The 26,904-nt window shown below is 42.1% G+C and overlaps 1 protein-coding gene across 2 annotated transcripts in view; it reads right to left on the bottom strand.

Moving 5' to 3' along the window:
• The window catches only part of CXXC4 (CXXC finger protein 4), a 137,754-nt gene that overhangs the window by 31,557 nt on the left and 79,293 nt on the right, over nucleotides 1-26,904 (bottom strand). Inside the window, exon 4 of one of the 2 annotated variants that reach the window (XR_015803311.1) lies at nucleotides 8,315-8,450. Coding sequence is in view for 1 of the 2 variants with exons in the window: in XM_088163891.1 (XP_088020017.1) it covers nucleotides 8,433-8,450 (18 nt within the window). In the remaining variant the exon portion in view is untranslated. Of the gene's footprint in view, nucleotides 1-7,542; nucleotides 8,451-26,904 lie in introns of those variants that run through there. The other variant, XM_088163891.1, reaches the window with a different exon arrangement.

The raw sequence follows: 26,904 nt of genomic DNA, 5'->3' as shown, positions 1-26,904 counted from the left end.
AAGAGCTCTATAATTGAATGCACAGGGCTGCGCTGTGTGCTTCTCTCGGGAATTTGCTTCTCCCGCTCCCTCCCGCAGCAGGCTTTGACCCTGGGAAATCAGTTTTCCTGCAGGAGCAGCCTGCCCTGCCCGTGCTGACCTGCCCTCAGCAGCACCATGTTCTGCCTTCACCGACAAAGCATCTGCACAAGGAGCTAAGGAGGATCTTAACGAGGGAAAAGGAGCCACGGCTGGAGGATGAATGCTGAGCTGACAAAATCCAGAGGCAATCCCACACCGGGAGGTGTTGACTTTGCTGTTTCCTGCATCTGCAGGTTACATCAGTTAATGTGTTAAAATGGCTAATGTGTCATTAAAGGAAAATGGGATTGAAATGAAGGATTCTGGATGGGGGAGGCAAACCCCTTAAATTCCCTGCTGTAAATGCTGGTTTTGAGAATGAGCCACTGACACCAGGTACTTTGGAGGAAAAGCCTAGCTAGTAATTGGAGAAAATGGCACGACACAAAACTCTCCAAGCGCTTGGCCTGGAGGCTGTGTGTCCATTAGAGGAAATCAGAAAGTCAAAAGAGATACTGTGTAATTTCTCTGTGCTTGCATTAACCATATCCCCAGCACTAACAGTGTGGCTCACTGTAGTTGAATAAAGCACTTTATTCCACACCATCACAGCTAAGTATCCTCATCAGATGGAGGATCGCTGTGGCTAGGATTCACTTTTCCTTTAAGGGGATCGTGCGTCTTGCTAAGACATTGGTCTATAGCTCAGCAATGTTTTGGATTTTTTTAAGAGGGCAGACCTTGGTGATAAACATTCACCCTCTCAACTCCAGAGGGACTTTTAATTTAGTAAAAAAACCCAAAACTTTTCATTTCTAGTATTTGGCAACTGCCTTGGTAAAATATTTTGTCTAAATTACAGTGTTGATCCGGTTGTTTCAGTACACAAAAAGTGTTCCTTTCCAGGCACCAGAGCTGGTTTCTTTGTGAGGTTTTATTGCATTAACTCTTTGGTAGCCCCAAAAGCAGCAGAGCTGTCAAGGTATGGGACTTTCACTTTTTTTTTTACCTGGACCACTGCCTGAAGGTTGGACAAATTAAAACCTGAACTGGACTCTTCTGAAAGGTGCGGGGGGATAGGAGAAACACCAATGGATACAAGTTGGTATGCAGGAAATTTGGATTAGATATTTGAATTTTTTTTTTTTCACAGGAAGGGCAGTCAAAACACTGGATCAAGAGCCCACAGAACCAGTGGTCTTCATCCTCAGCAGTATAAGGGCTCCATATGGACAAGGCTTGGCACAACCTCATTTAATTGGTGCTGCACTGTGCAGGGGTTGTCTTGAAAGATCCCTGAGTCCCTCCCAGCCTGAATTATTCTGTGATTTTGTCATCAACACTGATAACAAGGGAAGGGGGCGAGCAGCATAGGAAATTTTACAAGTTCTTCATATTCTCCATACTCTAGAGCCTGAGAAGACCAAGCTGGATCCCCAAACTTCCTACACTGATAGCCTCTACCAAAGTACATATGGATGCCTGGGAGCTGTACCAGCTGCTGAAGGGGGCAGCGGGGTAAGAACATTATTTCTCTATGTTTGGGAGCCTGAGGGGGTTGAGAGTTTTTTAAAGATTTTTTTTTGTACCCATGGGCATTAGCACATGCCCTTTGGAGCCTCATATGTGATCTCTTTGTGGAGTGATGCTGAGAGCTCTCTGGCTGAAAAGTCCTGAGGTTGGTGTCACAGAGCCAAACTGTTCTCTCAGGTCTGCTCCAGCCACTCTGAGGTTTGACTGGGTGGGTACAGCCAAGACCACAATTAAAAATGAGGATTTTTGCAGTTCATTTAACTGGTAGAAATTTCTGCTTGCCTTTTAATCCCTAATTTTAACTCCTTGCTGACATATGTCTATATTGGCGATTTACATATTTATGTATCTGTAAAAGCAGTAAAACAACATACAGATGGGTGTTAATGCTACAATAGAATCTCAGTGATAAGCAAGAGCTTCTCTGAGGCCACCTTAAACCCTGCTGAAACTTAAATGCCAGGTTGTTATTGTGGCTTGTTTACTCTCACTTCTAGCTGCATTTTACTGTTTGGCTTCCTAAATCTCAGCAGGAAAAGGACAGCTTAGCTCCCTTGAAGACTGTGCTGCTCTGAAATGATGACTATTGCTGTGGGGGAAGGGGTTGCACTCTCTGTGACATGATTTGTGGGACCCTCTATAAATCATTTACCAGGATGCCTTCACTGTAAGCTTACAATTTATGGAGCTTTAAGAAATGTAAGGAATAACAATGCACAGATGAAGGAAAACCAAACCAAAAGAAGAAATGGACGTCCCTTAACCCCTTGCCTGGAAAACCAGAAGCCTGTTTTTAAGTCACAGGGACAAGCACTGAAGGCATTTTAATGGGTGAGTGCCTTCCTGCGCCACCACCACGTGTTGTACAAATCGCGGTCGTGGCTTCAGAGCAGGCGGGGAAGGGGCTCGGCCAGTCCTGCACCAGCAGAGCAGCTTGTGACCCTCGTGTCTGCCTCTTGAAGTCCTTAATAAATCGTCCTGCCATGCTGGTAAGGTGGAGTTGAGCAGCAAAGCAAAGGCCTGAGCATGCAAACCACATTGGAAAATCAAGGGATTCTAAAAGCAGAGGGCAATACCTTCCATTTCTGTCATAGAGCAATACCACAGAGCAACCGCTGAGAAGCTAATGTGGAGGTTACATTGAATTTTTCTTATACGGAAGATGTCTGGCATAATTCTTATGCCAGATGGAAATGCTGATACAGATTTTAACTGATAATTAATGTCAGTCAGCATTCTTATAAATAGAAATCCTGTCTCAAAAAATATTCCTCTTTTTGTTGATGGATTTGGTGATACAGCGATCTTCCTTTCCTTGTCAGGTACTTCACTTAATACTGTGCAGCGAGGTGATTAAAAAATAAGCACTCCAGAATATCAGTAAAAATTGCATTAAATGAAGAAGTGAGGTGTTTTTGAGTGGGATTCAAACAGAGATATTTCCACTGCAGGTCAGAAATTACCAAGACATTGAAAGCATTTTCTACCCAAGATGCACCTAAATGATGTGACAAGTAGCAACAAGTCTGCCTCATGGATGGGGCAAACAGCATGAAATATACTGATGAAGCCGAGGAGTTAATTTTTCCCTATTTTATTGGCTGAAAGAGACAGGCCCTAGGGATTCACTCTATGATCTCCCATGGACCATAGTCCCTTCCCAGGGCAGATCTGCTGTGGAACTGGGACAAGAGGCACTGGATCAGCATCCTGTATTAGTGATAGTGAAAAAAAGTGCTACAGAGAAACTAAATCATGTAGAAAATGGTGCAACATTTGGTAAGGTAGGTTCATTCAAATAAATTGTATCGAAATACAGGCATGTATAAAGGGTAGGGATGCAGAGTGGAAGCTCCTGGAAATGGGCAAGCAGGGTAATCCCACAATAACAGCAAAGGCTTTAAGGTCATAATGGAGAAGCAGCTGAACACGGGTTGTGAGGGCAAAGCTGCACTGAAAAGAGGTAAAATAATTTCTATATAAAAAGAAAGGAGTGTGAGCAGATTCAGGCATGGACTTCTTATGTTGTATATAGTTGAGATGAGGCCAGTTCCTGATTATGCTTAGCTCCAGAGTTTATAATTTTTAATAAGGGTGTAGCAAATTGGTGACTGCGCAGGAAAAAAACCAAAACACCACAGCAAGTGCCACAAAAATGGTTTAAGAGCTGAAGAAAGTGCTCTAAATTGAAAGGTGTCTTGATTACAGTGTGCTATTACCTTTGCAAAACAGTGGGAACCATTTAGCATGGGAGGTAACAAGACCCAGTAACTGGAATCTTGAGACAGACAAACTGACATGGTAAGAATAAATTTTTAAGAAAGGTCTAAAGCTCTCATCAAGGTATCAATGGAAGTATGAAATCCTCCATCTCTTAGTGTCTTCTGATCAGGATATACAGCTGCACTTCAAGCAGAATTCGTGTTTTTGTCAAACACGCCATTGCTATCTCCCTCATTTTTACGGAAGTCATCCTTTAGCATTTCTAATGGCTGAGACCTTTTGTGGCAATAAATAGAAGGGAACTACAGAAGGGCCCAGAAATTATTCCCCAGAATATTTTAAAGTACTCAGTAACTACAGGAGGTATTAAATAAATTTGAAGAAAGTAGTTTGCACACAATCTCCGATCTGCATTCTTCAAAAGAAATTCTTGGCTCACAAGCTTCTTTCTTTCTCCTCCTGCAGAATCATTGGCAGGAACACAACAACGTTTAGCAGGTTTTTCCCAGTGCTGCAGCTCTTGAGGGCAAAGACTGAGGCTTCGGAAATGACCTGGGAAGGCTGTCAGAAGCCAGCAGGCATTGGGCAGTGACAGTAGACTTGCAAGCCAAGAGCAGGCTCCCTACCAGCATGTGTGATACTCTAATCACCACCCCTACAGACCTTAGCCCAGGTAAGACTCAAGGGACATTTCATTCTGCTTTTATGCCAGCATTAATACTACAAATTTTGGTTTCCCTTGTCCAAGATATCCATGATACAGAAACTGATCCTGCCCATGGGATACAGGATTCTCTTTTCAAGAAATAATATCTAGAGAATGATCAAAGGCATCCATAGTCAGTGGATTAAATGGGAGCTGTGGATGCTGGCTTATATTAGTTTCCAATTGAGTGTCTGCTGCTGATTTTGAAGTGCCTAAACTAAAGACACTAGAGACTGAAAATGTTGCCTAGCTGTGCTTGATCTCCATGTCCCAGAGGAGTAAAGAAAGCAATAAAAACTAATACTGTCAGGAACTGCAATATGCCCCTAGTGACAATGCACAAGGAGCAAGAAAAGCAGAATAGGAAGCTGTTCCCCCAGTCCACCATAATAATGTTCATGGGCAAGATCATGTTTTGCACCATTTTTAGGGTGACTATGGAATTTATTCCAAAGGTATAGCAAGAGCCACAGAATGGTGAGTGTGAAAAATAGGGAAGATACAAATATTATATTTAATTTGTTACATGTAATATAAAATTTTATTACCATGTAATATGTAAACTAGGGAACAAATTATAATGTAGCTAGGGAAGAGACTGAGAAAAGTGCTGCAGCAGCAGATTAATGCTCAGGGACACCCTGATGTGAGTTCTGTGATAGAGAAAGAACATTTGGGACTGAGGTATTTTAACTTCCTACTCAGATTCCTGCAGCCAGCCTGAGTTTGCTGATTTGATTAAGGATTGACTGTGCCCATGTGAATTTAAATTGATTTCTCATTGCAGCACGAATACCTCCCTCCTTCCCTCCCTCCCTGCCTGTGAGAGAAGGCACAGCATCTGAAGTTACCTTTACAAGTCATGCTGACATGGGAGAAAGAAAATAAATGGGAGAAAGAGGCTTATGGGATAATGAGCAAATATTTTTTAATTAGTGGTGAACTGAGTATTTCTCCTGTTTTCTGCTTCAGATCCTGGCTGGCAGAAGAGAAAGGAGGAGACAACACTGGGATGGGGTAGGAGAGCACTAGGGTGAATGGGATTCCAGAAAGTGGCTTTACTCTTCCTATGAGCCCTAAATTCTCACAGGTAGATCTTCTTCTTGCTCTGATATGCACAATTTTCATTTTCCCCTCTCTGCTGCAGCAAGCATTAATTTAAAATTCCCACAGGCACAACTTTGGAGGCCTTCTAGTTTCCAAAGGAAAAGTAAGCCAGGTGAACCATGAATTCACCCTATAGGTGACAGGTACTCTTTTCTGACTGGCTTTCCCTTACTTCTAACTTCGTTCAACCCTCTGGCATTAGTGAAGTGCCTCAAATCTGCAAGTGCCATAATTTGCTCAACAATCAGCATTGTCCATCAATAATGAAACCAAAAACATAGCTTAATAGACAACAAGGCTAGAGCAGCTGACAGTGCTGCACAAATCTGGCACTCTTGCTGCTGAGTTTATTAGACATTTTATAGTCCTGGGAACTAAAGATAATGGATCCTGTTCCCATATGCTGCATCAACAAGAGCTGGGATTTCGTCGTGCCATTGATCTATGAGGCATCAGTGAATATGACCCAGACACAAATGCTAAAATGAATCAATCCTAAACTGTTAAAGAGACACCATGAAGCACTTTCCAGTTTTCAGTTCTTGCTTTCTAATCTTCATTCCATGAAATACTCTCCCAAGGGCTTTTAAATACAACAGTTTGCTGCAGCGTTTGGGATCAGGTTGAGAGGAATTGCCCCTGTCGATCAAAGAATAAAGATGAAATTTAGAGGCCATTGCCCTTCATTGGCACTTTTGAGCTCCACCCATTCCCTATAAAGCAAAAAGCTTTTGGGGATTGCTTTAATTTTTTTAAAAGTGTTGTGTGATTATGTTCATACAAGTTTACTGTAGGGTTCATAAAGCTATTCTCCTCGAATGACTGGAAGACAAACATTGATTTGTTTCCACAAGCAGAAAACTGTAAGAATCTGCAGCCAAGAGAATTAAGAAAAATATTGAAATGGACTTTAGTCTGAACCTGACCAATAATGAGTACTACTCAGGTGCTAACATTGGCTACTTCAGAAGCCATGATACCTTCTAATGTTCACTTCTAATGTGAAGCTGCCATGGTTGCTGCAGTCTCAAATCCATTTCTGTTGAATCTACATCAATGTACTATATTTTAGCCATTTAAAACACCTAATACTCAATATCCATAAATTGTTTTAAAGCAAGCATGCAAGGAAAAGAAAAAAGTCTAAACTAGCACCCTCTAGACTGACACCTGAAATATAAAACAGAGACAAGAGAAAAATACTGTGATATAAAATCCATTTTCAAAGCAAGGAGAGACTGTCTGGCTATGTACACAAAATGAAAGTTTCACCAAGGCATTATTGCATAAAATAGTTTGGAGAATTCCTACTCAAACACAGGATTATGAAAAGGAAAGACAATCAGCTCTCTCCTCCTGATTATGGATGCCAAGAGGAGCTGATGATGGCCTCAGGCACTTTCGTGGCTCCATATGCCCAAAATCTGCAAAAATCACATCAAGTGGCATTTGGTATTTAACCTTGCTGTGCCCTTTATAGCAGGAAATAATACTACTTGGGTACAATAGCTCCACAAAATTGTGAGTGTTTTCCAGTAATTTGGATCAAGTAAATAACTCAAAAAAGCTGGATGGAGAGATAAAAATGAGACTAATGTATTCATTGGTATGGTAAATTATTTTTTCCTATATATATCTGAATGCATGGGAAGATAATAAGTCTCTTAGATCTGTGGAGCTTCTCACACCAGGGAGAAGAACTCATTGCTGTGCACATCGCATCATTCTGTTAATTTGGACAATGAAACCCAACAGCTGTTTAACAACACACCCATGTTTACAATCTGAGGTAGAAGCAATGTAATTATTTTGAGGCAAGTTAGACTGCTAATTCTAGTATGTGGATTTAAGACAAGAGTTTCTCAATGGCTCCATGAAATCCAGACTTAGCTTGCAGGAGCAAAACAAAAAAAAACTGGGTTAAGGAAAGAACTTAAGCTTTGAATGATTCATGCAAATCATGTGGCAGACTTTTTATTGGTGCTGGTCAAGAAAAAAATGCATTTCAATTTTTAACACTAAAGAAAGTTTATTAGGAAAGCTTCGCATTAGGATGCTCCTTCACAGGTGTGGTAGCTTTTTGAACTTTTGACTCCAAATAATACAATAAAAACTAATTTAGGTGCAAGGGGAATAAAACAGATATTGGGTTTGGTAAGATTCTGTTACCCCCAAAAGAAATAATCTGAAAACTCCAATATAGATGATGATTTGATGAACGTGTAAAAGAGGGGTTAACAGAGTTCAAATTGAAGTCTGCACCAACAGGCAGGCTGTGACTGACACATGCAATACCTTATGTGAACAGCTCAAAGGGTTCCTGTCAAAGTTAAAAACAGCCCAAAATAATTTTATTTGTTACTACAAATAAGCCATGTTACACTTATTTGAAATACATTCTTTTTCATATTTTTCTTAAAAAACTTCCTTTTTAAACAGTAATTTTAATGTAGTGGTTATCTGAGCACCTGAAGCCCAAAACACTGCTCCCGTGACATGACTGTGCTTCTCACCCCAGCATATAGATGGATATAACCATAAACATATGCCCTAACTACAGACTAGCCACTTCACACCAGGAAAACCTCGTGTGCTGAAGAGAGAGGTGAGCATCACACTACATAACCCAGTGTCCAGAACAAAGGGAATGAGATAAGCAGAGTTTTATCCCTGTCTGCTACTCACATGTTGCCATTTACCAGATGAACTGATGATTCCGGACTCATTACTGCCACAAGCTTGGGTTGGAGGGATTTAGGTTTGCATGTGAACGATGCCCATGGCATAGGGTTGCAACGTGCAGTCATGAATTGGCTGCAGTCTGAAAAGGGAGAAGTGGAGAAAAGTCATGAAATGCTGCGAACTACAGTAACACTCATGTTCAAAGACTGCTGAAATAAAAAAGTTGCGTGAAGCTCAGACAAGAGATCTAGTTTGGATCCTGAAAAGAAAAAAACAATTTTTCTAAGACTTGAGAGATTTGCATGGAATTGTTTTCCTGTTGGGCTTTCCCTTGCGCCTGTCCTCACCCCACAAGGTGGGCCATCCATCCATTCAATTGGGTCCCATTGCACAACCCTCCTGTTTTTGTCCTGGTTCAGTCCCTCAGTCTTTCCTCTGTAAGTGCAGGATTTGATCTTAAGAGCTCACTAGCTCAGTGACTCCTATCCACCAAAACAAGCTCCCAGTTCTTCCCTGCTGGTACCTGCTGCCCCAAAGGCAAAGCAGTAAAGCACAGCCTTGTTGGCTTGGTGTCCCGCTTTACCTGGGCAGGTTTAGCCTCTCTTCTCTGCTCAGCAGGTTTTCCTGGCTGCTGAAACCTCTTGCCAGCCCTGCTGCCTGGCTGAGCAGGCAGCCTAGTGCATGGGAACAAGCTGGACAGCTGCCCTTCCACCTGCTCCTGCCAGAGAAGTGTGCTGCACTCCAGGAGCCTTGAGATGACATTCTGCCCCTTGCTCATGTGCAGAGACCTCCTAACTCCAGCACAGCCCCAGAGGACAAAGCAAAACAAAACAACATGTTGTTGGCATGGCATGGAAAGGAGATCTGGTGGAGCCTGGGCAGCTATAGGGAGGGCACTGAGCTACTAAGACCAGGTTGCACCTCAACAGCACAGGTCACTCTGCACCAGTCCTGCCATAATCCCAATGCTGAACTCTCCAAGCCATGAGTGAAAACCCCAAATAATTAAACATCTGCTTTAGCAGCCACTAGCAGGAAAATAAATAAGACATCCCAACAGAGGAAGATAATTTCACGTTTACGCTTGCAAGGGAAAAGGGAATTTGAAACAAACAAAACATCTTTTTTTCCCCTGCAGAAAGAGAAACTGTCTATCAAAGCAGGACCGTAGTGACACCGAGGACTCTGTGCAAAATTCTTCTGTTTGCTTCTGCATTTGATTAGCTGCCTGCATTATGTGTTTTAATTTCCTACCATTGAAGCACTTTGCTGTCATGGTGATAGATGCTATAGAAATGAGTAAAATAAATAAAAAAAGTTCAGAACACTTTTGACCAACTCTGTGCTAATTAGTGCACAAGACAAACAAATGTTTTCTGAGATTTGTGTCAACTGTATCCAGATTCCTCCCCTGCTTCTCAGATATCAGCAAAACCCTTTCTAGAAATGGAAATAAAGGCAGCAGATGGTGCTGGGAATACTCAAAGTAAGATGTCTCCATTCAGACCCAGATATTAGTAGCAAACCATGGAGTTAACAAGCATTGTGGAGCAGTGAATATTTAATGTATGGTAGTACAAGAGTGAGGAAGGCAATATTGCAAAGTGACTGGTAAAGTCTAACCAGAAACCATTCAGAATTTGTTTGGGTGGGATGCCACCTGTGATGGCAAAAGCTGATCTAGCAGGAATAGGTGGAAGTATAATAGGGAAGAAGAAGGAGACTATCCCTTGTCAGAAACATGGGGGAATGGAGATTAATCTTCTTAACGTAGTTTATAACATCAAAATGATGGTGTGGTACTGTTCGTCTCTACTGGACTTTATCAGAGAAACCAAAACAGTAAGAATTGTAACTAGCACAGGGCTCAACCAAGGCATCCCAAGAGTTTTACAGCCATAAAACTAACTGTGCTTTCAAAGTGAGGAAAAGATTTCTCTGATTGACAGCAGGAAAGAAATACATAAAAATAACTCATTTCCAAAACCAAAGAGGAGTTATTATTTCTTGCAGAGCTTCTACCGCAAACCATCATCATCCCCTCCTGGCTGCCTTTCCTGTAGAGATTCAAAGGTACAACACATATCCTCAAGCCATGTAATATCACTGCTATTGCGCTGTCTATGCAGTTCTGATCAAATTTTCTTTGATCAGAAAATTAATCTTAGTTGGAAAAAGGAAACTAAAAGGATATTTACTGGACACAGTCTATATTAAATTAGCAGATGTTTGGCTTTTCTTCTTTCCAGGGTACCATCATCTCTCAAACAAATACAATCTCAATTTGGGCTATAAGTGTAAATTCTAATCTCCGTAATAACATCTCCCATCATATTGCACTGCCACCTGCATATACTTTGCAATGCAAATTGCCCGAAACACGTAGTTCCTTTCAGCCCACACCACTAAAAGAAGGTGAAATCCCACAGCACGAATTTTTGGCTTTGCACAATTTAACCTGTAGACTTTGACTTCAAGTCCACCATAGTAACTGAATCTCTGCTGTTGAAAAAACCTTGTTAGGAATTATGTATTTACAGAACATGGAAGTTTTACCAGTGCTACTTTTGTTACAATGTGGAAGGAGTTGCTAATCAGTCAGCGTTGGCTGCACTGTTTTTTCAGGTGGCTGTAGTAGGTACAAGGCTAACAGAGAAGCAGGTGCATTGCTGACATAGCTATGCAGTAAGGGCTGTAAGTAAAGATGCACAAAGTCTTGGAATTTGAGGGGCCTTGTAATAACCAGTCATTCGAAGATGGGCCAACCACCTGCTCTGGGGACTTGTTGGTCAGCATTGGTAACTGTGGTATCATTATCCCAGATCTCACATATGTTCTGCTAAATTCACCTCTCCTCTACAGAATGCTGTGGTCTCAGACAAGTCAGAAAAGTTACCCTCCAAAACTTACCCAGATGTCACCAGATGACTTGACAAAAGCAGTCACCAGTTATGCAAGGACCAGCGTCTTCCACAGCCTCCATCAGTCTCCAGCTGATGGCTTATGCCACTTTAGCTGCAGGAGGAATGAAGTTTCTGCCACAGAAATCCCATCTACTGTGTCAGAAACCTGCAGTGCCTAACCCTGGCCATTGTTAGCTGCTGGTCACTGCCATCAGAAGCCACAGCCCACACTTTGACCAGGGGGAGTTCCAGATTTTCTGCATCATCTCATTGCATTTTGGAAACATCTCCTCCTTGCCACAGCTAGTGCAGTGGCCCAGGAGGACAGAGCGTGGCAAGGAACAGCTGAGGGAAGCAAAAAGTGACAGCTGGAGCTTATGGAAAGCTGTAGGGAATAGGGGGAAGGTGTAGGACAAGGCTAGCACAGCCTTCAGCCACTTTATACAGAGACAGCCCCATCTGCAGCAAGCTCAGACTGAAAGCCAGCCATGCTCCAAAGCACCTAGAGATCAAATTGGGCAGCTGCGGGAGAAAATGCATTCCACAGCAGATGCCTTGCTATGAAAATAGCCCAACCTGCTGGCTGGCAGCCTGCACTGATCTCACCAATGCAGCAGGCTGAACAACAAAGGTGTCAATTTACCAGAGCACAGGACATATATGCAGAGACTGGAAGATGTATGTGAGTAGGAGGAGTCCATCACTGCCTCCAATGCAAAGTTCAGGAGGGAGAAGTTTAATGCACTCCAGGAGATTACTGAATATGCAATTTGGATTGCTTATCCACATGCCTTTTCCAGCAGACTGAAGTGTTTGCAGTGAGGGGCAGGGGGTTCCTGGTGCTGGGTAACGGAGACCCAGCAGGGAGTGCCAAAGTGGCAAAGGAGCACCTTGCTTGAGGTGGGTTCCAGTGTGAGGTCCATGTCAGCCCATGCTGCCTGGCTGAGAGCAGAGGGCATGTGCCAGGTGAGGAGCAGACTGTTGGGCAGGAGGAAGCATCGTCAAATCCAGCTTTTTGCTCCCAGCATTTTTCTGAGCAAGTTCTGAGCTTCACCAAACTCTGCCTCAGGGCAGAGCACCGACCTAATGCTGGGCTGAGCCCCATATCTGTGGCCTCAGTGACAGGGTGGGAGTCTGTGGAGTGGCAAGTGTCTTCATGACACCTGGACACTCTTGCTTGTGTCAGCTAACTGAACTAGCAGGCTCCAAGGAGGCCTTACAACTAGATGGTAGCACTGCTTTTGTTGCAATGCAAAGGGATGCTATCCTCCAAGTATCACACTGCAAACCCAACTTCTGTGAGTCCTCATGTGCATGGAAATGCATATGTTCCAGTTTTCCAGTTTTCGGTACAGATGCAGATGTTTTGGGGGAGTTTTGTTCAAGGCCACATATATCATATGTCCTGTAAATTATTGCAGTGACACCAGCTACTGTCCTTGACTGTGCTTCTTTGTCAAGCACAGCAGTGATAGCAATCACTTCAAGTTTTACAAACCTGCAGATCACTATTGCCAATCTTTGTATGAACAAGAACTAATTAATCTTCACCACATCTTTGCGCAGAAGGTAAGTATTATCATTTATTATCTTTCCTGTTCTACAAATACAAACTGAGATGGCAAAAGAAAAAATGATTTGCTGACGGCCAGGCAAAGATAAACACATCGTGGGCAGTAAATATAGGATTGCTCAGTGAGAGAAGGCAGACTGTGAGATTCCCAGATTTTACCTTAATGCAGAAAATGAAGAATAGCCATCCTAATAAACAGCAGTTCTTTGAAATGGAGTCTTTCTGCTCTGAGAATAAGGAAAACAGCAGCCAGAATATTTTACTAATTTTAGTGCAAAAGAAATACAAAGATGAAGGGTAAATTTTGAAACAGAGCAGCAGCTGCACACATTTGGTTTTAGTTTTTAAAAAGAGCACATCTCCCATTTAGGCTTCAAAGTGGCTGCTCTGTCAAAAGGCCCACTGACATATTGAACCTCTTGACATTTTGATTTTTAATTTACTCTGAAATATTGTGGAGGGATCAGTTAAGTGCTGAACTTCATTTTTCTTTTAGTCTGCTGCAGTCAAATGGAGTGGAGCTGTATCTTTAAAATCTTGCCCCATTTTGCCTGTAGTAGGGACATGGAAAATTGGCTTTCTGTGTGTGCAAAGGCAAGAAAAGATGTAGAAAGCTTGCTGAAAAGAACTGAAAATTGCCTGTTTCACTGTAGCTTTGTCTCAGTAAGATGGTCCTTGTCTGTGGAAATAGTAGTTGTTTCCTACTTTCGTATTCTGTTTTTCAGCAATTATGCTGGCCATTTTAAGAAACAAGTTATAAATGCGGATTATTTTCATGTCTGGTCAAATGTTGAATAATGATTTAGTATTCCTGTGCCACATCCTTGCAAAGCACTTCAAACTGATTTGAGTACATGAGCTTGATCTTTTCAAAAATCTTAACTGAGAAAGAAGTAGCTGAAATTATACTGAAAAAAGTACTCAGGTGGCTCATCATGTCTTAACTGTATGAGGTGAGAAGGGGAAAGGCAAGACAGTGGTAGAAAAAAGCAGGGGAAGAATTTCTTGGGAACAAGCTCAAGATGCATCCAAAGGGAAATCCCTTAGGGCCTCCAAGGAAGTAAACAACTATCGTTAAACCATCCTGCAGCTTTTTGGCTCTGTTACCTTCTTTTTTAAATTTTCTTTCTTTCTTATGGAGAACCCTCATACAGTGCAGTGCCCTGAGTTTATTCATTCTCTATATGTTTTGATAGATGGCTTTCCCATATTTTTTTCCCTGGGTTCTAGGTACCATTGCTGTCATTCTAAATTTTTCTCCTAATAAACAATATATATAAAGACTAGTCTGAGAAAGTTGCCTCCCTTCTTCATGGGCATAGCACCTGGGCAACCAGCACGAAGACAGATTCAGACAACAGAAAAGCAGGAATAAAAGTAGGTTAAAAGGGAGACCTTCCTCCTCTTGTACCTGTTTGGTCCCATAGAAATGGCCCAGGTAAAAAATCATTCTGTTGCCTAAAATTAAGAGACATGAGCATCAAAAGGTGGAGTACTGTGATGGGCAGCTTTCCCCAAGCTGCCATGTTTCATTGTGGCGCAATCCAAGAGGGATCGGTGCAGTGTTTGCCATTGCTGCTGTTGGGTATACAAAGAGCCACTTGTCTTTACTTGTCCAAGAGGGGAGCTTAAGCATTGAGAAAATTGCTGCCTGGTGAGCAAGACCCAATGTGTGGTACTTGCAGTCACCTGGTCGTTTATTTTTGAATGTGGGAGGGGAAGAGCACTGTGTGATTACGTTCTGTGGCACACAAGGGGGTGCCATACTGAGGGATGCTGCTCCCCAAGGGAAGAGGGTCTGGAAAGTGTCTGAGGATATCAGCTGTTGGGATGAAGATTTGGAAAGAGCATAAGGTTCAAGGCAAAGATAATAGAAAGCATACACCTTCAAATGGCCTGGGCATCTCTTCAGCTGCTTCTACAGAATTTTTTCAGACACCAGTGGGAAGGGTGACCGACTAAATGCCTGGCAGTTCAGCATACAAAGATCAGAAAGGACGACTGTGCACATCGCACATGCAAGATGGATGCAGCATGATCCCATGGACAGTGGTCTGGGAGCAGGGAGCCTGTGTGTGCCAAGGCACAAGATCAGAAAGAAAACCTGAGGAGCTCAGGGCAGGGTAGTGACGTCTCGCCCTGCTTGGATAGCAAAGAGGGGAGCTGGGGACTGCTCACCATTTGGTGATGTCTACCCTGTGGGGAACACAGTACAGTTTACAGAAACAAAATAAAGAAACTGGAGGTGTTTGATTCCTCCTGAAAGATGTCCTTAAGCACATTAGATAAAAAGGAGCTCAGCCTATTCAAAGGTAAGAGAAAGGCAGGGGTAGATGGTTTGGAGCCTGACTGCCATTGGGAGTGCATGAAGAAGGTTTGCTCAGGACAAGTCCATCATTAACCCAAAAATGTCATCAGCTCCGGCAACAAAGTTCAGGGAGGCTGTGTTGCAGAGAGAAAGCCACCAGCTACCAAGGCAAGGGTCTGCGCTGGGGTTCTGCACTGGGAGGTACCTCCTCTGTTTAATTACAGGATGAGAGCATCAAAAAGGCACAACTGAAGAAGCAGAAGAGGTTTCCTGGTTTTTCTTTCCATTAATTTAGTTACACAGGTGCCAGGCTTGCAAGCAGAACATCTTATTGAAGTTTCAGATAGATTTGTATTGATTTGAAGTCAGAACATTGTCCAGCTAAGTGAACCTGCAGTAAACTAATTTTATGCCAAGTTAAGCCTGTATAGAAACATCTTGCAGTGGTTAAAATGAATTGGCATTTAAACAAAATAAACATAATTTGATAAAACTTTAGTGAGAAGATGAAACTACTCATACTGTGGCCATGCAAGAGCATTTGAGAGAGTTTTTCATATAATTCCTGTTCCACAGAAAAAAAACCTGAATTTGAGTCCATACAGCAGCATCAACCAGAAAGAATTTTAAGAATATATTTTTAAAAAAACCATCCTGATTAAAATTTAAAGTCTTAGTTCTAATTATTTGACCAAAATAATTTTCTATTATAGTATAATTTTCTATTTTAAAAGAGTAAGGTGGCAGATAGTGTCTAAAGCCAAGACAAAACTACAAGATGGCATGTAAAATAACTGTAATTAAACAATCAAATGTAGCAATTAAACATGAATGATTCTTTATTAGGCTGAATGAGGATGCCAAACAAGACTCCACAGGTGGCAAGTTTATTCCCCCATGCTCGCTGTTATTTTCATTAGCAGCTCTTGGCATAGACAGACATGCAAGTCTATCTGTGTTTTTAAGAGCAAGCCCCTATTTAGGTATCCTTCAAACCAAGGAGGATATGTAAATATCAAGGAGGATAGGATGAAAGTATAATGACTATGTTTAGGAGATAAATTGAAGAAATATGCTGAGAGTCAACAAAGTGAATGTTCTGCACAGAGAATAATGAAATGCACCACTGTAGCATGGCAATAGAAAATTCTGGGAGGAGTGTTGTTTTGCTGTGGTATCCAGAGGTCACCAGTAAGCCCCTGAGAGAGGTGCCAGCAGCACTGCTCTTTGACAGACACAACATTCAGGCAGCGAGATGGGCTTTGCTGGGCACCACAGCCGCGATGGGCTGGCACTGCTTTGTGAAGTATGGGAACTCTTCTTGCAAGCACTGCTTTTTTTTGGAGCCAGCTGCCCTGTCAACAGCCATTGGCAGAAAGTTTTGCAGCCCTGCCACCCTGGAGACACGCCAGGGAGGCATTGGCATTGGCCCAGGTTTCCCTCGGCTGGCATTCAACGTGGCCAGTGTCCCACCTGCAGGAGCAGGGCCACCAACTCCTGTAGCCACCTACCTGCTGCCTTGAGCCTCTTTGGGGCAGTGTTTTTCCTAGATTGCAATACTTTCCCCAGTGCTCTCCAAAGCCTGAAGGCAGGGATTGGGCTATGCCTGCAAAGCAGTATCTACCTTGCAGGAACTCATAAATATGACTCCTGGCTGAACACCCAGCCAGCCAAATCCTACATGAACCTGCATGTGGGACAAGCTGCCAGCTGGACAAACTGCCCCAGCAATAAAATGGTTAATAGCAGAGCTGTGGGAAAACCAGGTGAGATGATAATGCTACTTATTCTGCTCTCCTTCGGCAACAGAGACAATGGCACATAGCAATAGAGCACTGCCTTAGCTGTGGGGAGCATTTTATTTTTAAAGAATAATCCAAAAAGCTCACAGGAAAGTAACAGAGGGGATAAAGGATTTGGAAAATAAGACCTGTGAGAGAAAGGCATGTTCAGGATGCAGAAGAGAGGGCTGAAGGGACACATAACTGTCCAAAATCATGTTTAAGTGCATTATAAAGAAAACTGGGACCAATTCTCATTAGTCAGAGAGGGCAGAATAGTAAGGAATGGATTTTAAGTCCAGTAGGCAAAAATTAGATCAAATATTAAGGAAAACCCGCCACGATAAAACAGCAAATGGAGCAATCTGCCAAAGAAGCACAGACAGTGGCTGCCACCGTAGAGATGCCAGGAGTGACCAGAGGCAGTGAGGAAACCACCCAAGAAATCCTCTGGTAGTCAGGCTAGAGACCTTGGATAACCCATTGGGATTTGCTGCAGCAGGATCAGTATTGATGGTTATTGCCAAGCACTCTGTCCTTGAATCTCAACTGCATTTTATCACCAGGGATGGAAAGTGGCAGCCTTGCAGTTGGTACCCCTCATGCCTGGCTGTGACATGTGCCTGGGGACTGCTGCCAGACTTGGGCAGTCTCTGGTCTTTCTGTCCAGTCCTCAGATGACATGTGGAAATAATATGGCTGCTAGGCATCCAAAATTACTTTCTGAGAGTGTGCATGGAGATTTTGGACATGGCTTGACCTGCACCAGCTGTGGGCAACAGGGAAGTAGCTTTGAGGCTGTAAACCAGATAGAGCAGAAGAAATCTGACTTCTCTGGAGCTGACACATAACACAGCAGGTTTCATCTTGACCATAGTCAACCCAAGGTGTTCAGTGAACTCTCCCTGTTCATTGAAGTAAGTTATCACAAGATGCAATTTGCTTCCTTGGCAAATAAACTCCATCTTTTACCTTTTCTATACTCTTGCTACAGTATTAGGACAGGAACTTCCCAAAGGAAGGAGCTTGTGTACAGGACATGCAAGGAGTTCCTCTCTCCTTCAGCCAGAGCTGGGGGTCAGATCACCTGTGGTGATTTTTCCTTTTCAGTGCCGCTTGTGCATAAGGTCCTCTGCAAACAGTTGTCACTTGATTAACACTAGTAGATATGTCCACCTGTGCAGTTTTTGTTTCATATCCCAGGAAAAAGATGAAATTACTAATTCAGAGATCAATTATGAATTCACTTTTTAAAACCCTTCAGTGTTAGCTGAAATCTATGCTTTACAAAGGAGTAAAAAAATAATAACAATAATAATAATATAATAGTAACAACAAAAAGCACATTGCACTATTTCTCAGTGTGCACAGGCAGTACTCTCAACTTTTGTGTGATGGATGAGGCTTGGGCTTGAATTGAACCTGACTGAAGTCAATATGCGTCTTCTTTCACTCCTCTGGACTTTGGATGAAGGTGGACTTTTCCACAGGCACATGTAGCCTGGCTAGCCAGGAGGGCAATGGGGATAGGGGTCTGCATGCACACAGGCAGTCCTAGAGCTGCGCCATCCAGCCTGCTAAAAACAGGTTAATGCGCTTGGGCGATGGAGAGAAAGGAGTTTGGCTTTCAGTTTGGCACTACCAGGTGCCACCTCACAATGAGACAGAGAGCCAGTGCCAGGTGAGGATCTAAATTCAGTTTTATTGCTACCCCCAAGCAATCAAGCATCATGACTCAAACCTAAATCAGCAGAATTGTTTGAAACCCAGGAAATATTGTAATAATAAAATGTACTTTCTTTCTGTGACCTTTTTATTTCTGAACCTCCACGAGTAACTGATGTCACAATTAGAATAATTTACTTTTCAAATAAAGTATTGTTTATTTACTTAAAGAAGATGTGAAACTCACTGGCTTCCAGAGCTGGAGTTTTAATGAATATAAGCCTATGGATAAACTGCAAGAGTCGATCAAACTGCAGCTACACAAAACATACTGTTGTATGTTCTGCTTCCAATATGACAATATTTACCTGCCATGGTAAAAGATCCAAAAGTCAGGCTTTCCTTTGCATTTCTGCCCAAATCTTTATTTACAAAGCTTCCTTTTGTGATATCCTCTCCAGCATCTAAATCAGTGAGCTCTCTCATACCAGTGATGATATTTCTGCAGAAGACGGATTAATTTCTTTTTTTTTTTCCATTGATCTGGGACTTGAAACAGCTTTGGGGAGGGAGACAGATAGGAAACAAGAAGGGATTTAAGCCTTTTGCCTCACCTTTAAGAAAAACTCCTACAGCATTGCTGTCCCAGGAGTGGGCCCACATTATTACTACAGCCACAGCCCCATCATCAGAGCTATAGCGCTCGGAGTTGTAGATCATCAGTCTGCTATCACAGCCATGATGTATGATGGAAAAAGCCATCCATCTGCAAATGCCGAGCACAAAGAACTGTGGCTGCAAGGATGCAGCCTGGCATGTGCAACATACACAGCAGCAAGCATTTTCCAAATAAAAAAGGACATAAAAGTGTTAAATTGAGACTCATTGGAAAGAAGGGGGAAGAGATGCGAAGACTCTCACCCCCAGGCCTCCAAAATTGCTAGTATGTTCTCAAATCCAAAAATGACATCTATGAATCCAGCTAATGCTTCTTTCACACACACACAGCTTTCTCTTAAAGCTCATTTTTCTTTTTTTTCTCTTCCAGTGTAAAACCTCGATCATATTTACCCCTGCTTTAGGATCTTTACAGACAAAAGACATTTAAGGCTGTGAAATCTTGGTAGAAGGTAAAATGACGTGTCAGATCAATCAGCTGATGCTTCTTCCCTTCACAGCAGGAGACTCCAGCAAACCTCTTGTATTTTGTGTGGAGACTCAGCTCTGACTGAATTTTTCTTTTGGCACTGTGAGGGAAGAAAGATATTTAAATTTTAAAAAGAGGAAGTGAGAGAGATGCAGGGAGCATAAGCTTATGCATGGCTGCAGGTTTCTCAACTAAAAGGAACTGTTGGATTTCCAGGAGAATTCATTTCTTGTGTTACTCTGCTGTGCAGTACTCCAAGTGGGGGTGCAGAGAAGGTTTGTAGCTAAATAAAATTAATTTTCTAAAAATACCATTCATTGGTCACAGAGCTAGAGATGTGGATGAATCCTGGGATGCTGATCATCTGAAATTATTCTCTTGAGTTTTTAACACCTGTCACTGGTGACAAGTAAAGCCAATGCTTTACCAAAGCAGACATTCAAGGAAAAGTTTTGTTTTTTCCCTCTCCATGCAAGTTCATGTCAATCTGCCAAGAAAACAGTTTAGTTTAGTTTCATTTAGCACTAAATTATTTTCATTTTTAATGAATGCTTTTCCCTCAATAAATATTGAGGGAAATCAATATTGAGAATTGAATCAGTCACAGATTTTTGTTGCTAATAGTTTAAGGAAATTGGACCTTTTGTTGGCCAAATCATCACTTGTGACAGCTATTTTCTTCATAACTGCAAAACATGTTTTGTAAAGCCACAATGCCTCGAAATCAACATACTCATCAACTTTCCTAAGCAGATAATGAGTTTTGCTGAGGACGACAATAATTTGGCTATTCCTCAAAATGGCAATGAGCTCTTAGAACTCGGCTACACAGAGGTGAGTTGCCTTTTGAAGAATGATGGAAAAACAGGGAATTACAGAACGACAAAGAAGGCATCCTGGGAGAGCAGCCCAGACAGATGATCCTGGAGATTCTGTCTGCGAAGTACCAAAGCACTTTTGGCAGCACAGCAAACCCTCTCCAGCCCTACACCAACTAACCCATTTCCTTTGGGAATGCCTGGCAAAGAAAAAGCGTAGGAGGGTATGAAAGAAAACTGGCAACTGAAGTGATATCAGATCTAAAAATCATTCTTCAGGGGTCTACTAATGAATGCATGGGTATTGTCTGAAATAAAGAAAAGGTCCACAGCAAAGCAGGCAGCACACTTGGCAGGGGCAGGATCCCAGGACAGCTGAGAGCGTGCAACTGTGTGTGGCCACAGCTCAAAAAGGGCTTTTCAGTTTTTCCGCTTGAAACTCTGCCCTCATTTTGGTTTGTTTTCTTTCTTAAACTACTTTATTCCATGCCAGCTCCTGAAAAGAAAGGTGTGGGAGAAAAACTCTCAAGGAAACATTTATTTTTAGCTTAAGTGGCTAGGCCAGCAGTTTACAAAGCCAACAAAGGCTCAGGTTGCACTCCCCAGGACACTTAAACTACCATGGGCAGAGTTCCCTCATTTAATTCAGGAACGGAGTTTTTGGCTTGAACATTTCCTCTGTTTATCCATATCCAAGTAAGGTATTTCTCTAGTGATGCCTGAGGGTATGGGTCCCCTTTCTGACAGGCAACGGGAAGGAGAGGATGAAGCTGCCAAAGTAATTTTTGCCAGCCAAATTACGACGGACAGCTGATACGCCGCCATCCTGACCCATGTGGCAAAGCCTCCAAAGTGCCCTCATTCCTGCCTCCTCAGCCCCATGTGAGGTGCTCCCTCTCCACTGGGACTCCTGAACTCAGACCTCAGTTAACAGGTGTTGCCCTCATTTGCAGATTTTTGGGAAGGGCTTATAATTAGGAGGAGATTTCCAGAACAGGTTGCCACCCTTGACAGCAAAATGGGAAGAATAGGTAACTGGCTCATATGCAAAAAAATCCAAACAAACAAACAAAAAAACCCAAAAACCCCCAAACTAAAATCAATTTCATATTACAAGCATTGGAATGGCAAGAAAAAACAGAAAGTAGTATTTTGAAAGGATAATGGTTTTAATAAACTGTTAGCCTTACATAGATGCATAGATAATTAAATATCAGAGGTAAGTCTTGCTAATTATCTAGGAGCTGAACTTTCTATTTGCATCTTCAGTAGCAAGATTTGTGTTGCTTCAATGGTGCCCACCTCTACATTTGGAGTTTTTGAGTTTTAAGGCTTGAGCAGCTATAATTAAAGAGCTTTCTTGGAGCGAGAATAGCACTGAGCAGTGCAATGTGACATTCAGAATATACCAGCGTCACTTTACACAGGAGTTCTGATTATTTTCATTTGTGTTCTTCAGCCTGTCATTTATTGCCAGTGTAGCTCATCTACCTCAAATCCTGGTGTCTCACCTAGTTCATGCAGATTTCCCCATTCCTATAAACCTCTGGCATTCTAATCACGTGTTTTATGTGTTTAATTCTTAAGGTAAAGACCTACTTTTATTTGCACACTAATGATTTTACTAGCCTATTGCATAATGCAAACAGCCCTAAAATAGGGCAGCTAATCAACACGAACTTGAGACATGAAGATTGAGGCAGCATCATCCATTCACACAACAATGTATGTCTGCAACAGAAGAGACTTCTATTTTTCTGATAAATAGGATGCCAGCAGGAAGTGAGACTGCTCTTTGATTCAGCGATAATGAGTGAACATTGCACCAATGAAATTTACATTTTGCCAGTGGTATGAAAAGCACAAAATTATTCTTCTTAGTTCAGATTTAGGCTCCCCAAATACACACTGATTTGCGGAAGTGTGAGTGCTCTGAAACTCCTATTTTCGTGAATGAAGATTTTGGCAATCTAGTAAAAGATAGCATCCAGTGTGAAAGGTAAAAGTAGGGCAGGTGACTACCCATCAACATTCCTCCTGGATGATCTCCTCTGAAGCACATTAACCCATCTTCCTCTTCCTGTTCCCCTGCTGCAAGTGAAATCAAATTTTCATCAGTTTTTGCCATATCTGCTTCATCTGGAAACTTTCTGAAAATGTATTAGAAAACCTGTATAAGGCTCTGTACTGAGACAGAAGCACATTTCTCTGTGCTGACACCTACCATGTCAAACTATTATCCAGGCTTCCCGCTGGCTGATGCTGCCGGAGAAAGCTGAACTTTGACTTCAGGGTAGGCAGTGAAAGGTAATTTGGTCTATGTATCACATCTCAGGCAGGAAGACGGCTGCAGGTCTCATATAAAGGAGACCTGTGAGGCCATGTACAATGGCTGTGGTGGTTCAGACAGGGACTGTGAGGCACCAGCAGTCCCACAAGGCTGGAAATCACCTGGAGGTGATGGCCTCCTGCCCTACTTGTGAAGGAGCACAAAGGGCAAGTGCCACGTTGACACCCAGCACATTGCACTGCTCAGGAGGACATAGTGTATTGGAACTGTTGCAAATGAGTGTATAGAAAAGTGTGTGTGTGTGTGTGTGTGTGTGTGTGTGTGTGTGTGTGTGTGTGTGTGTGTGTGTTTGTGTATGTGTGTGTGGGTGTGTGCAGGTCCTGACACACAGGATTAAAACTGAAACAAGTTTACAAGGATCGAACAAGATGTAGTTTTCTTTATTGGCTGGCTTGGTAGCATGGACAGTAGTGCTATTTCTGATTTTTTCTGATAGTACTTCTGCTCTAAAGCAGAAACACTACACGATTGACCAGCACCTAAATGCCATAACCTTGGCATTTCAGTGATTGTGTGTTCTATCCTGAATACAAACACTATCAGTTTATTTCTGTTAATTTGGGTAGTACCAACCCTGAGTTCTAAGTTTTCTGCAAAATAAACAATGTAGTCTATATCCAAATAGACTAGTTAGAATCCTGAGGATGGAAACGTGACCATCCTACAACTATAGCTGCTGGTATCCTGTAATCAAGATAAAATTCCTGGCAACAGAAGTCCTATGTAATTCCTGAGTGCTTTCAGAATGCTGCTAGGAGAGCCTCATATTGACAGTCAATCCTTTGCTCATGGGTGGCTTTTAACAAACTGATAGAGATTTGCTGAGAATCTTGTTAACTACCTTGCTGTTATCCAAGCTATTACAGGTCAGCCAGTCCACCTGAAGATAGCCTTCTCCAACCCAGAGGATGAGGAGGAAGTGACTCCTATTTGTTGCATTGTAGTGGTTAACAGGGAAGAGCCTGAGCTGCCAGCACTACTGACTTTGTAGCCTTGAATTTAAAAAATGACTGTCCACTTTTTTCCCCGTCCATAAAGGAGGCACTTAAGCTATTTTTGCTATATTTTTCCTTTGTGTTTGATGTCAAAAAACAGTATCCTCAATCTCCCATCAACACATTTACAAATAGCGAAAGCAAGCACATCAGTTAACATTTGCAAGCCAAGTAATTGTAACTGCAGAAATAACAAATTAATTTTTAAATTAATGACCAGAAATAAAGTCTCCTTTTGATTCTTGACACTGGAAATCCACAGCTACTCCTCAGTCTTACATAGTTTCTCTACTATTGAGCAACTCAACCTCCTTGGTGGTGGGTTGAGGAAATGCTCTGCTCAGGGGCTCAGGACCATGTCCTCCTGGCAGGAATGTGTAGTTACTTCCTTCAAAAAGTGTATTCAAACTTTGTGTGGGTATGTGTTGGTTTGAAAGTAAAACCAGTGTGAGACCCCAAGTCAATAATACAATTTAATAGGAGAAAAGAGAAAAAAATAAAATACATGCAATAATATAAAAGAAACAACTACCAACACAGTCAGAAATACAACCTGACACCCTGTCAGTCAGGGTGTTGGTAGCAGTCCGTATAAATGGTGGCTGCAGTCCTCCTGGATGACAGATGCGGTTCCGTTAAAGCAGTGCTCCTGTAGAAGGTGCAGTTTTCCTCTGAAGATCCAGCGATGATGTGGAAAGGTCTGCCTTTGCGTCCCAAACCCCAGTTTTTTATCTAGGTAGGAAAGGCTTGGCTCCTGCCCCTGGCTGGGGCATCTCCCAATGGGATGATGGAATCTTATCAGTCACACAATAGGACTTAATGGCCCATTAACAGAATATATCTTCTGGAGGAAGGATGGGTTGTGAAAAGATAACGATGATCATTCCCCGACCTTATCAGATGGCACATCAGCAGAGGCTATCTCCCACAGAGATAAGGATCACCACCCCTCCTACATTTAACAGATGGTGATAGAATACACATTTTTGCATTGTACCCCAGGACAGGGTACCAGCCTAATTCTCTTTCCCTCTCCTTCCACTCCACAACTGTTTATATCACTTGTTACATAACCCCCCCTGCTTTTGTTAATTTATTATACTGGGACAGCAAAACGTGGCAGATGAAAACGATGGAAACAAGGCTCATTAGGATTCCATGTCCTTTGAGTGATACGTAAAAAAATGTTATGTGAAATGTCATGAAAGTAGATTTTGAAGTTTTGACAGATGTGAGAAAAGGAGAAACGTTTGCCATTTGTCTTAATGACACTTTAGTACGTTTGGAGAGCCTAGGGAAAAATAAAAAACCCAAACCAACACCAAGTGACAATTCTGTACAGATGCGAACTGTTTCCAAAATTTATGCTGGAGCTCAGACCAGGCCAACAGAACATCAGCAGGCCTGGTTCTGGGCATGGGCTGCCAACAGGGAAGAGCAAGTGGGATAAAAGTTAATGAAAATCATAGTCCTTCATGACTTAAGTTTGACAGTATGTTGCCATCAAGCTGAAATTGTCCGAAGGGATTTGAAGTTTTGACATTATGGAAAAAAAGGACATGTCATGGACATTCCATCCATGTTTTGATTCCTGAACTTGAGAGCTGAATCTGTGACTTTGTGACTCTCCTAGATGCACAAATATATGGCTTCAGTGGCTGCACCTTTTGTCCCCTTCAGACTCTAAATGCTCAGTTCTCTCCACTGCAGGCAAGGTAATTACTGCGAAGAATAATTCTTCACACTTTTGACCAAACCAGCTACATTTCCCCATACTGAGCTTTCACCTCAAGCAAATACTACTCTCCTCCAATAAATGATCTTACTCCTTAGAGCTTCAAGGCAAAACTACCTGCTGAGCAGAAAAACCCAGTGGGTGCAACGTGGTGCAAGACACCACAGACTAGGCAAGTGACACCCACATGGAACCACTTCTGCAAAACCCATCTTCCTTACAGACTTGTGAGACAATTAACCCAGAATAAGTGTTCGGTTAATCTATTACAACTTGGGTGCCAACAGTGGTACAGCAGGGTTCAGGGTGCATGTAGGGCAAAAATCCAACCCCTCCAGTCTTCTCAAAGTAATTAGAATTTGAAAAAATAATTTTGTTGTAGTATTAAAGCAAGGGACACACAATGAATGTCAGCATTTACCTCATTGGCAAGAAGTCCAAGTGGAATATAGTTTCAATTATGATGAGCTCACCTAGTCTTGTCCCCTTCCCAAGGAAGAGTATAGCACCCTGAAAGAGCAGTAAAGAAGGGGGTTCAGGTGATGCATGACTCTTTTTTTTGCACATGCATAAGATTTTATGCAATCTCAGTTTTTTTATGAAGTCATTTATGAAGTCAAGCTTTCTGGTGATAAACAATGCAATAGCACATTAGCACATTTATTTGAGTCAGAAATGAGAAATGGTCAAAACCTTGTCTTGAAGAACTAGTTCTGGTTGGACTATTTGCAGCAAAGAATCAATTTGTTGAATTTAGTCTTTTTGCCAGCTTGTAAATTGTCCTGAAACAGATCACAATTTCCATTAATACATCCACAGTTCAAAATTATCTAAAAAGCAATGCAAACATGTCCCAGATTGAGTTGCTGGTAAGCTATTAATTTACTGCTTCAAGTAGTTGATATTAAATATTGAACTGTTTTTCCTTGGGCCCATAGCTCACCTGATTTTTCATCCCCCTGACTAGGTGAGAACAACTTTTTCAGGTACAGATATTTACAATAGTTAATTGCTAAGATTTTCTTCTCTGTCCTTCATTTGCCTCTATCTGCTCTTCTTTCTAGACTATGATCTCCAGAGGCAGAATTCCATAACCTCTCAAAACAAAACACCATCCTCAGTTAGGACTATCAGGCCAGCCTGGGATATTGGCTGGTGATATGAGGGGAAAGAATCCCACAGCTAAGTCCTTTCTGCTTTTGTTTTGCTAGTCAACACCATGTACAGCTGATGTGAAGTTTACATAATTACTGCTGCATCTTTCAAGATCAGTGTATGAATAAGCCACATTCTCAGGTGTTTTCTGAGTAGAATGAGA

Source organism: Sturnus vulgaris, chromosome 4, assembly GCF_052056855.1.
Source record: "Sturnus vulgaris isolate bStuVul1 chromosome 4, bStuVul1.hap1, whole genome shotgun sequence".
NCBI classification, from domain to species: domain Eukaryota; kingdom Metazoa; phylum Chordata; class Aves; order Passeriformes; family Sturnidae; genus Sturnus; species Sturnus vulgaris.
This window is presented reverse-complemented; position numbering and strand designations above follow the sequence as displayed.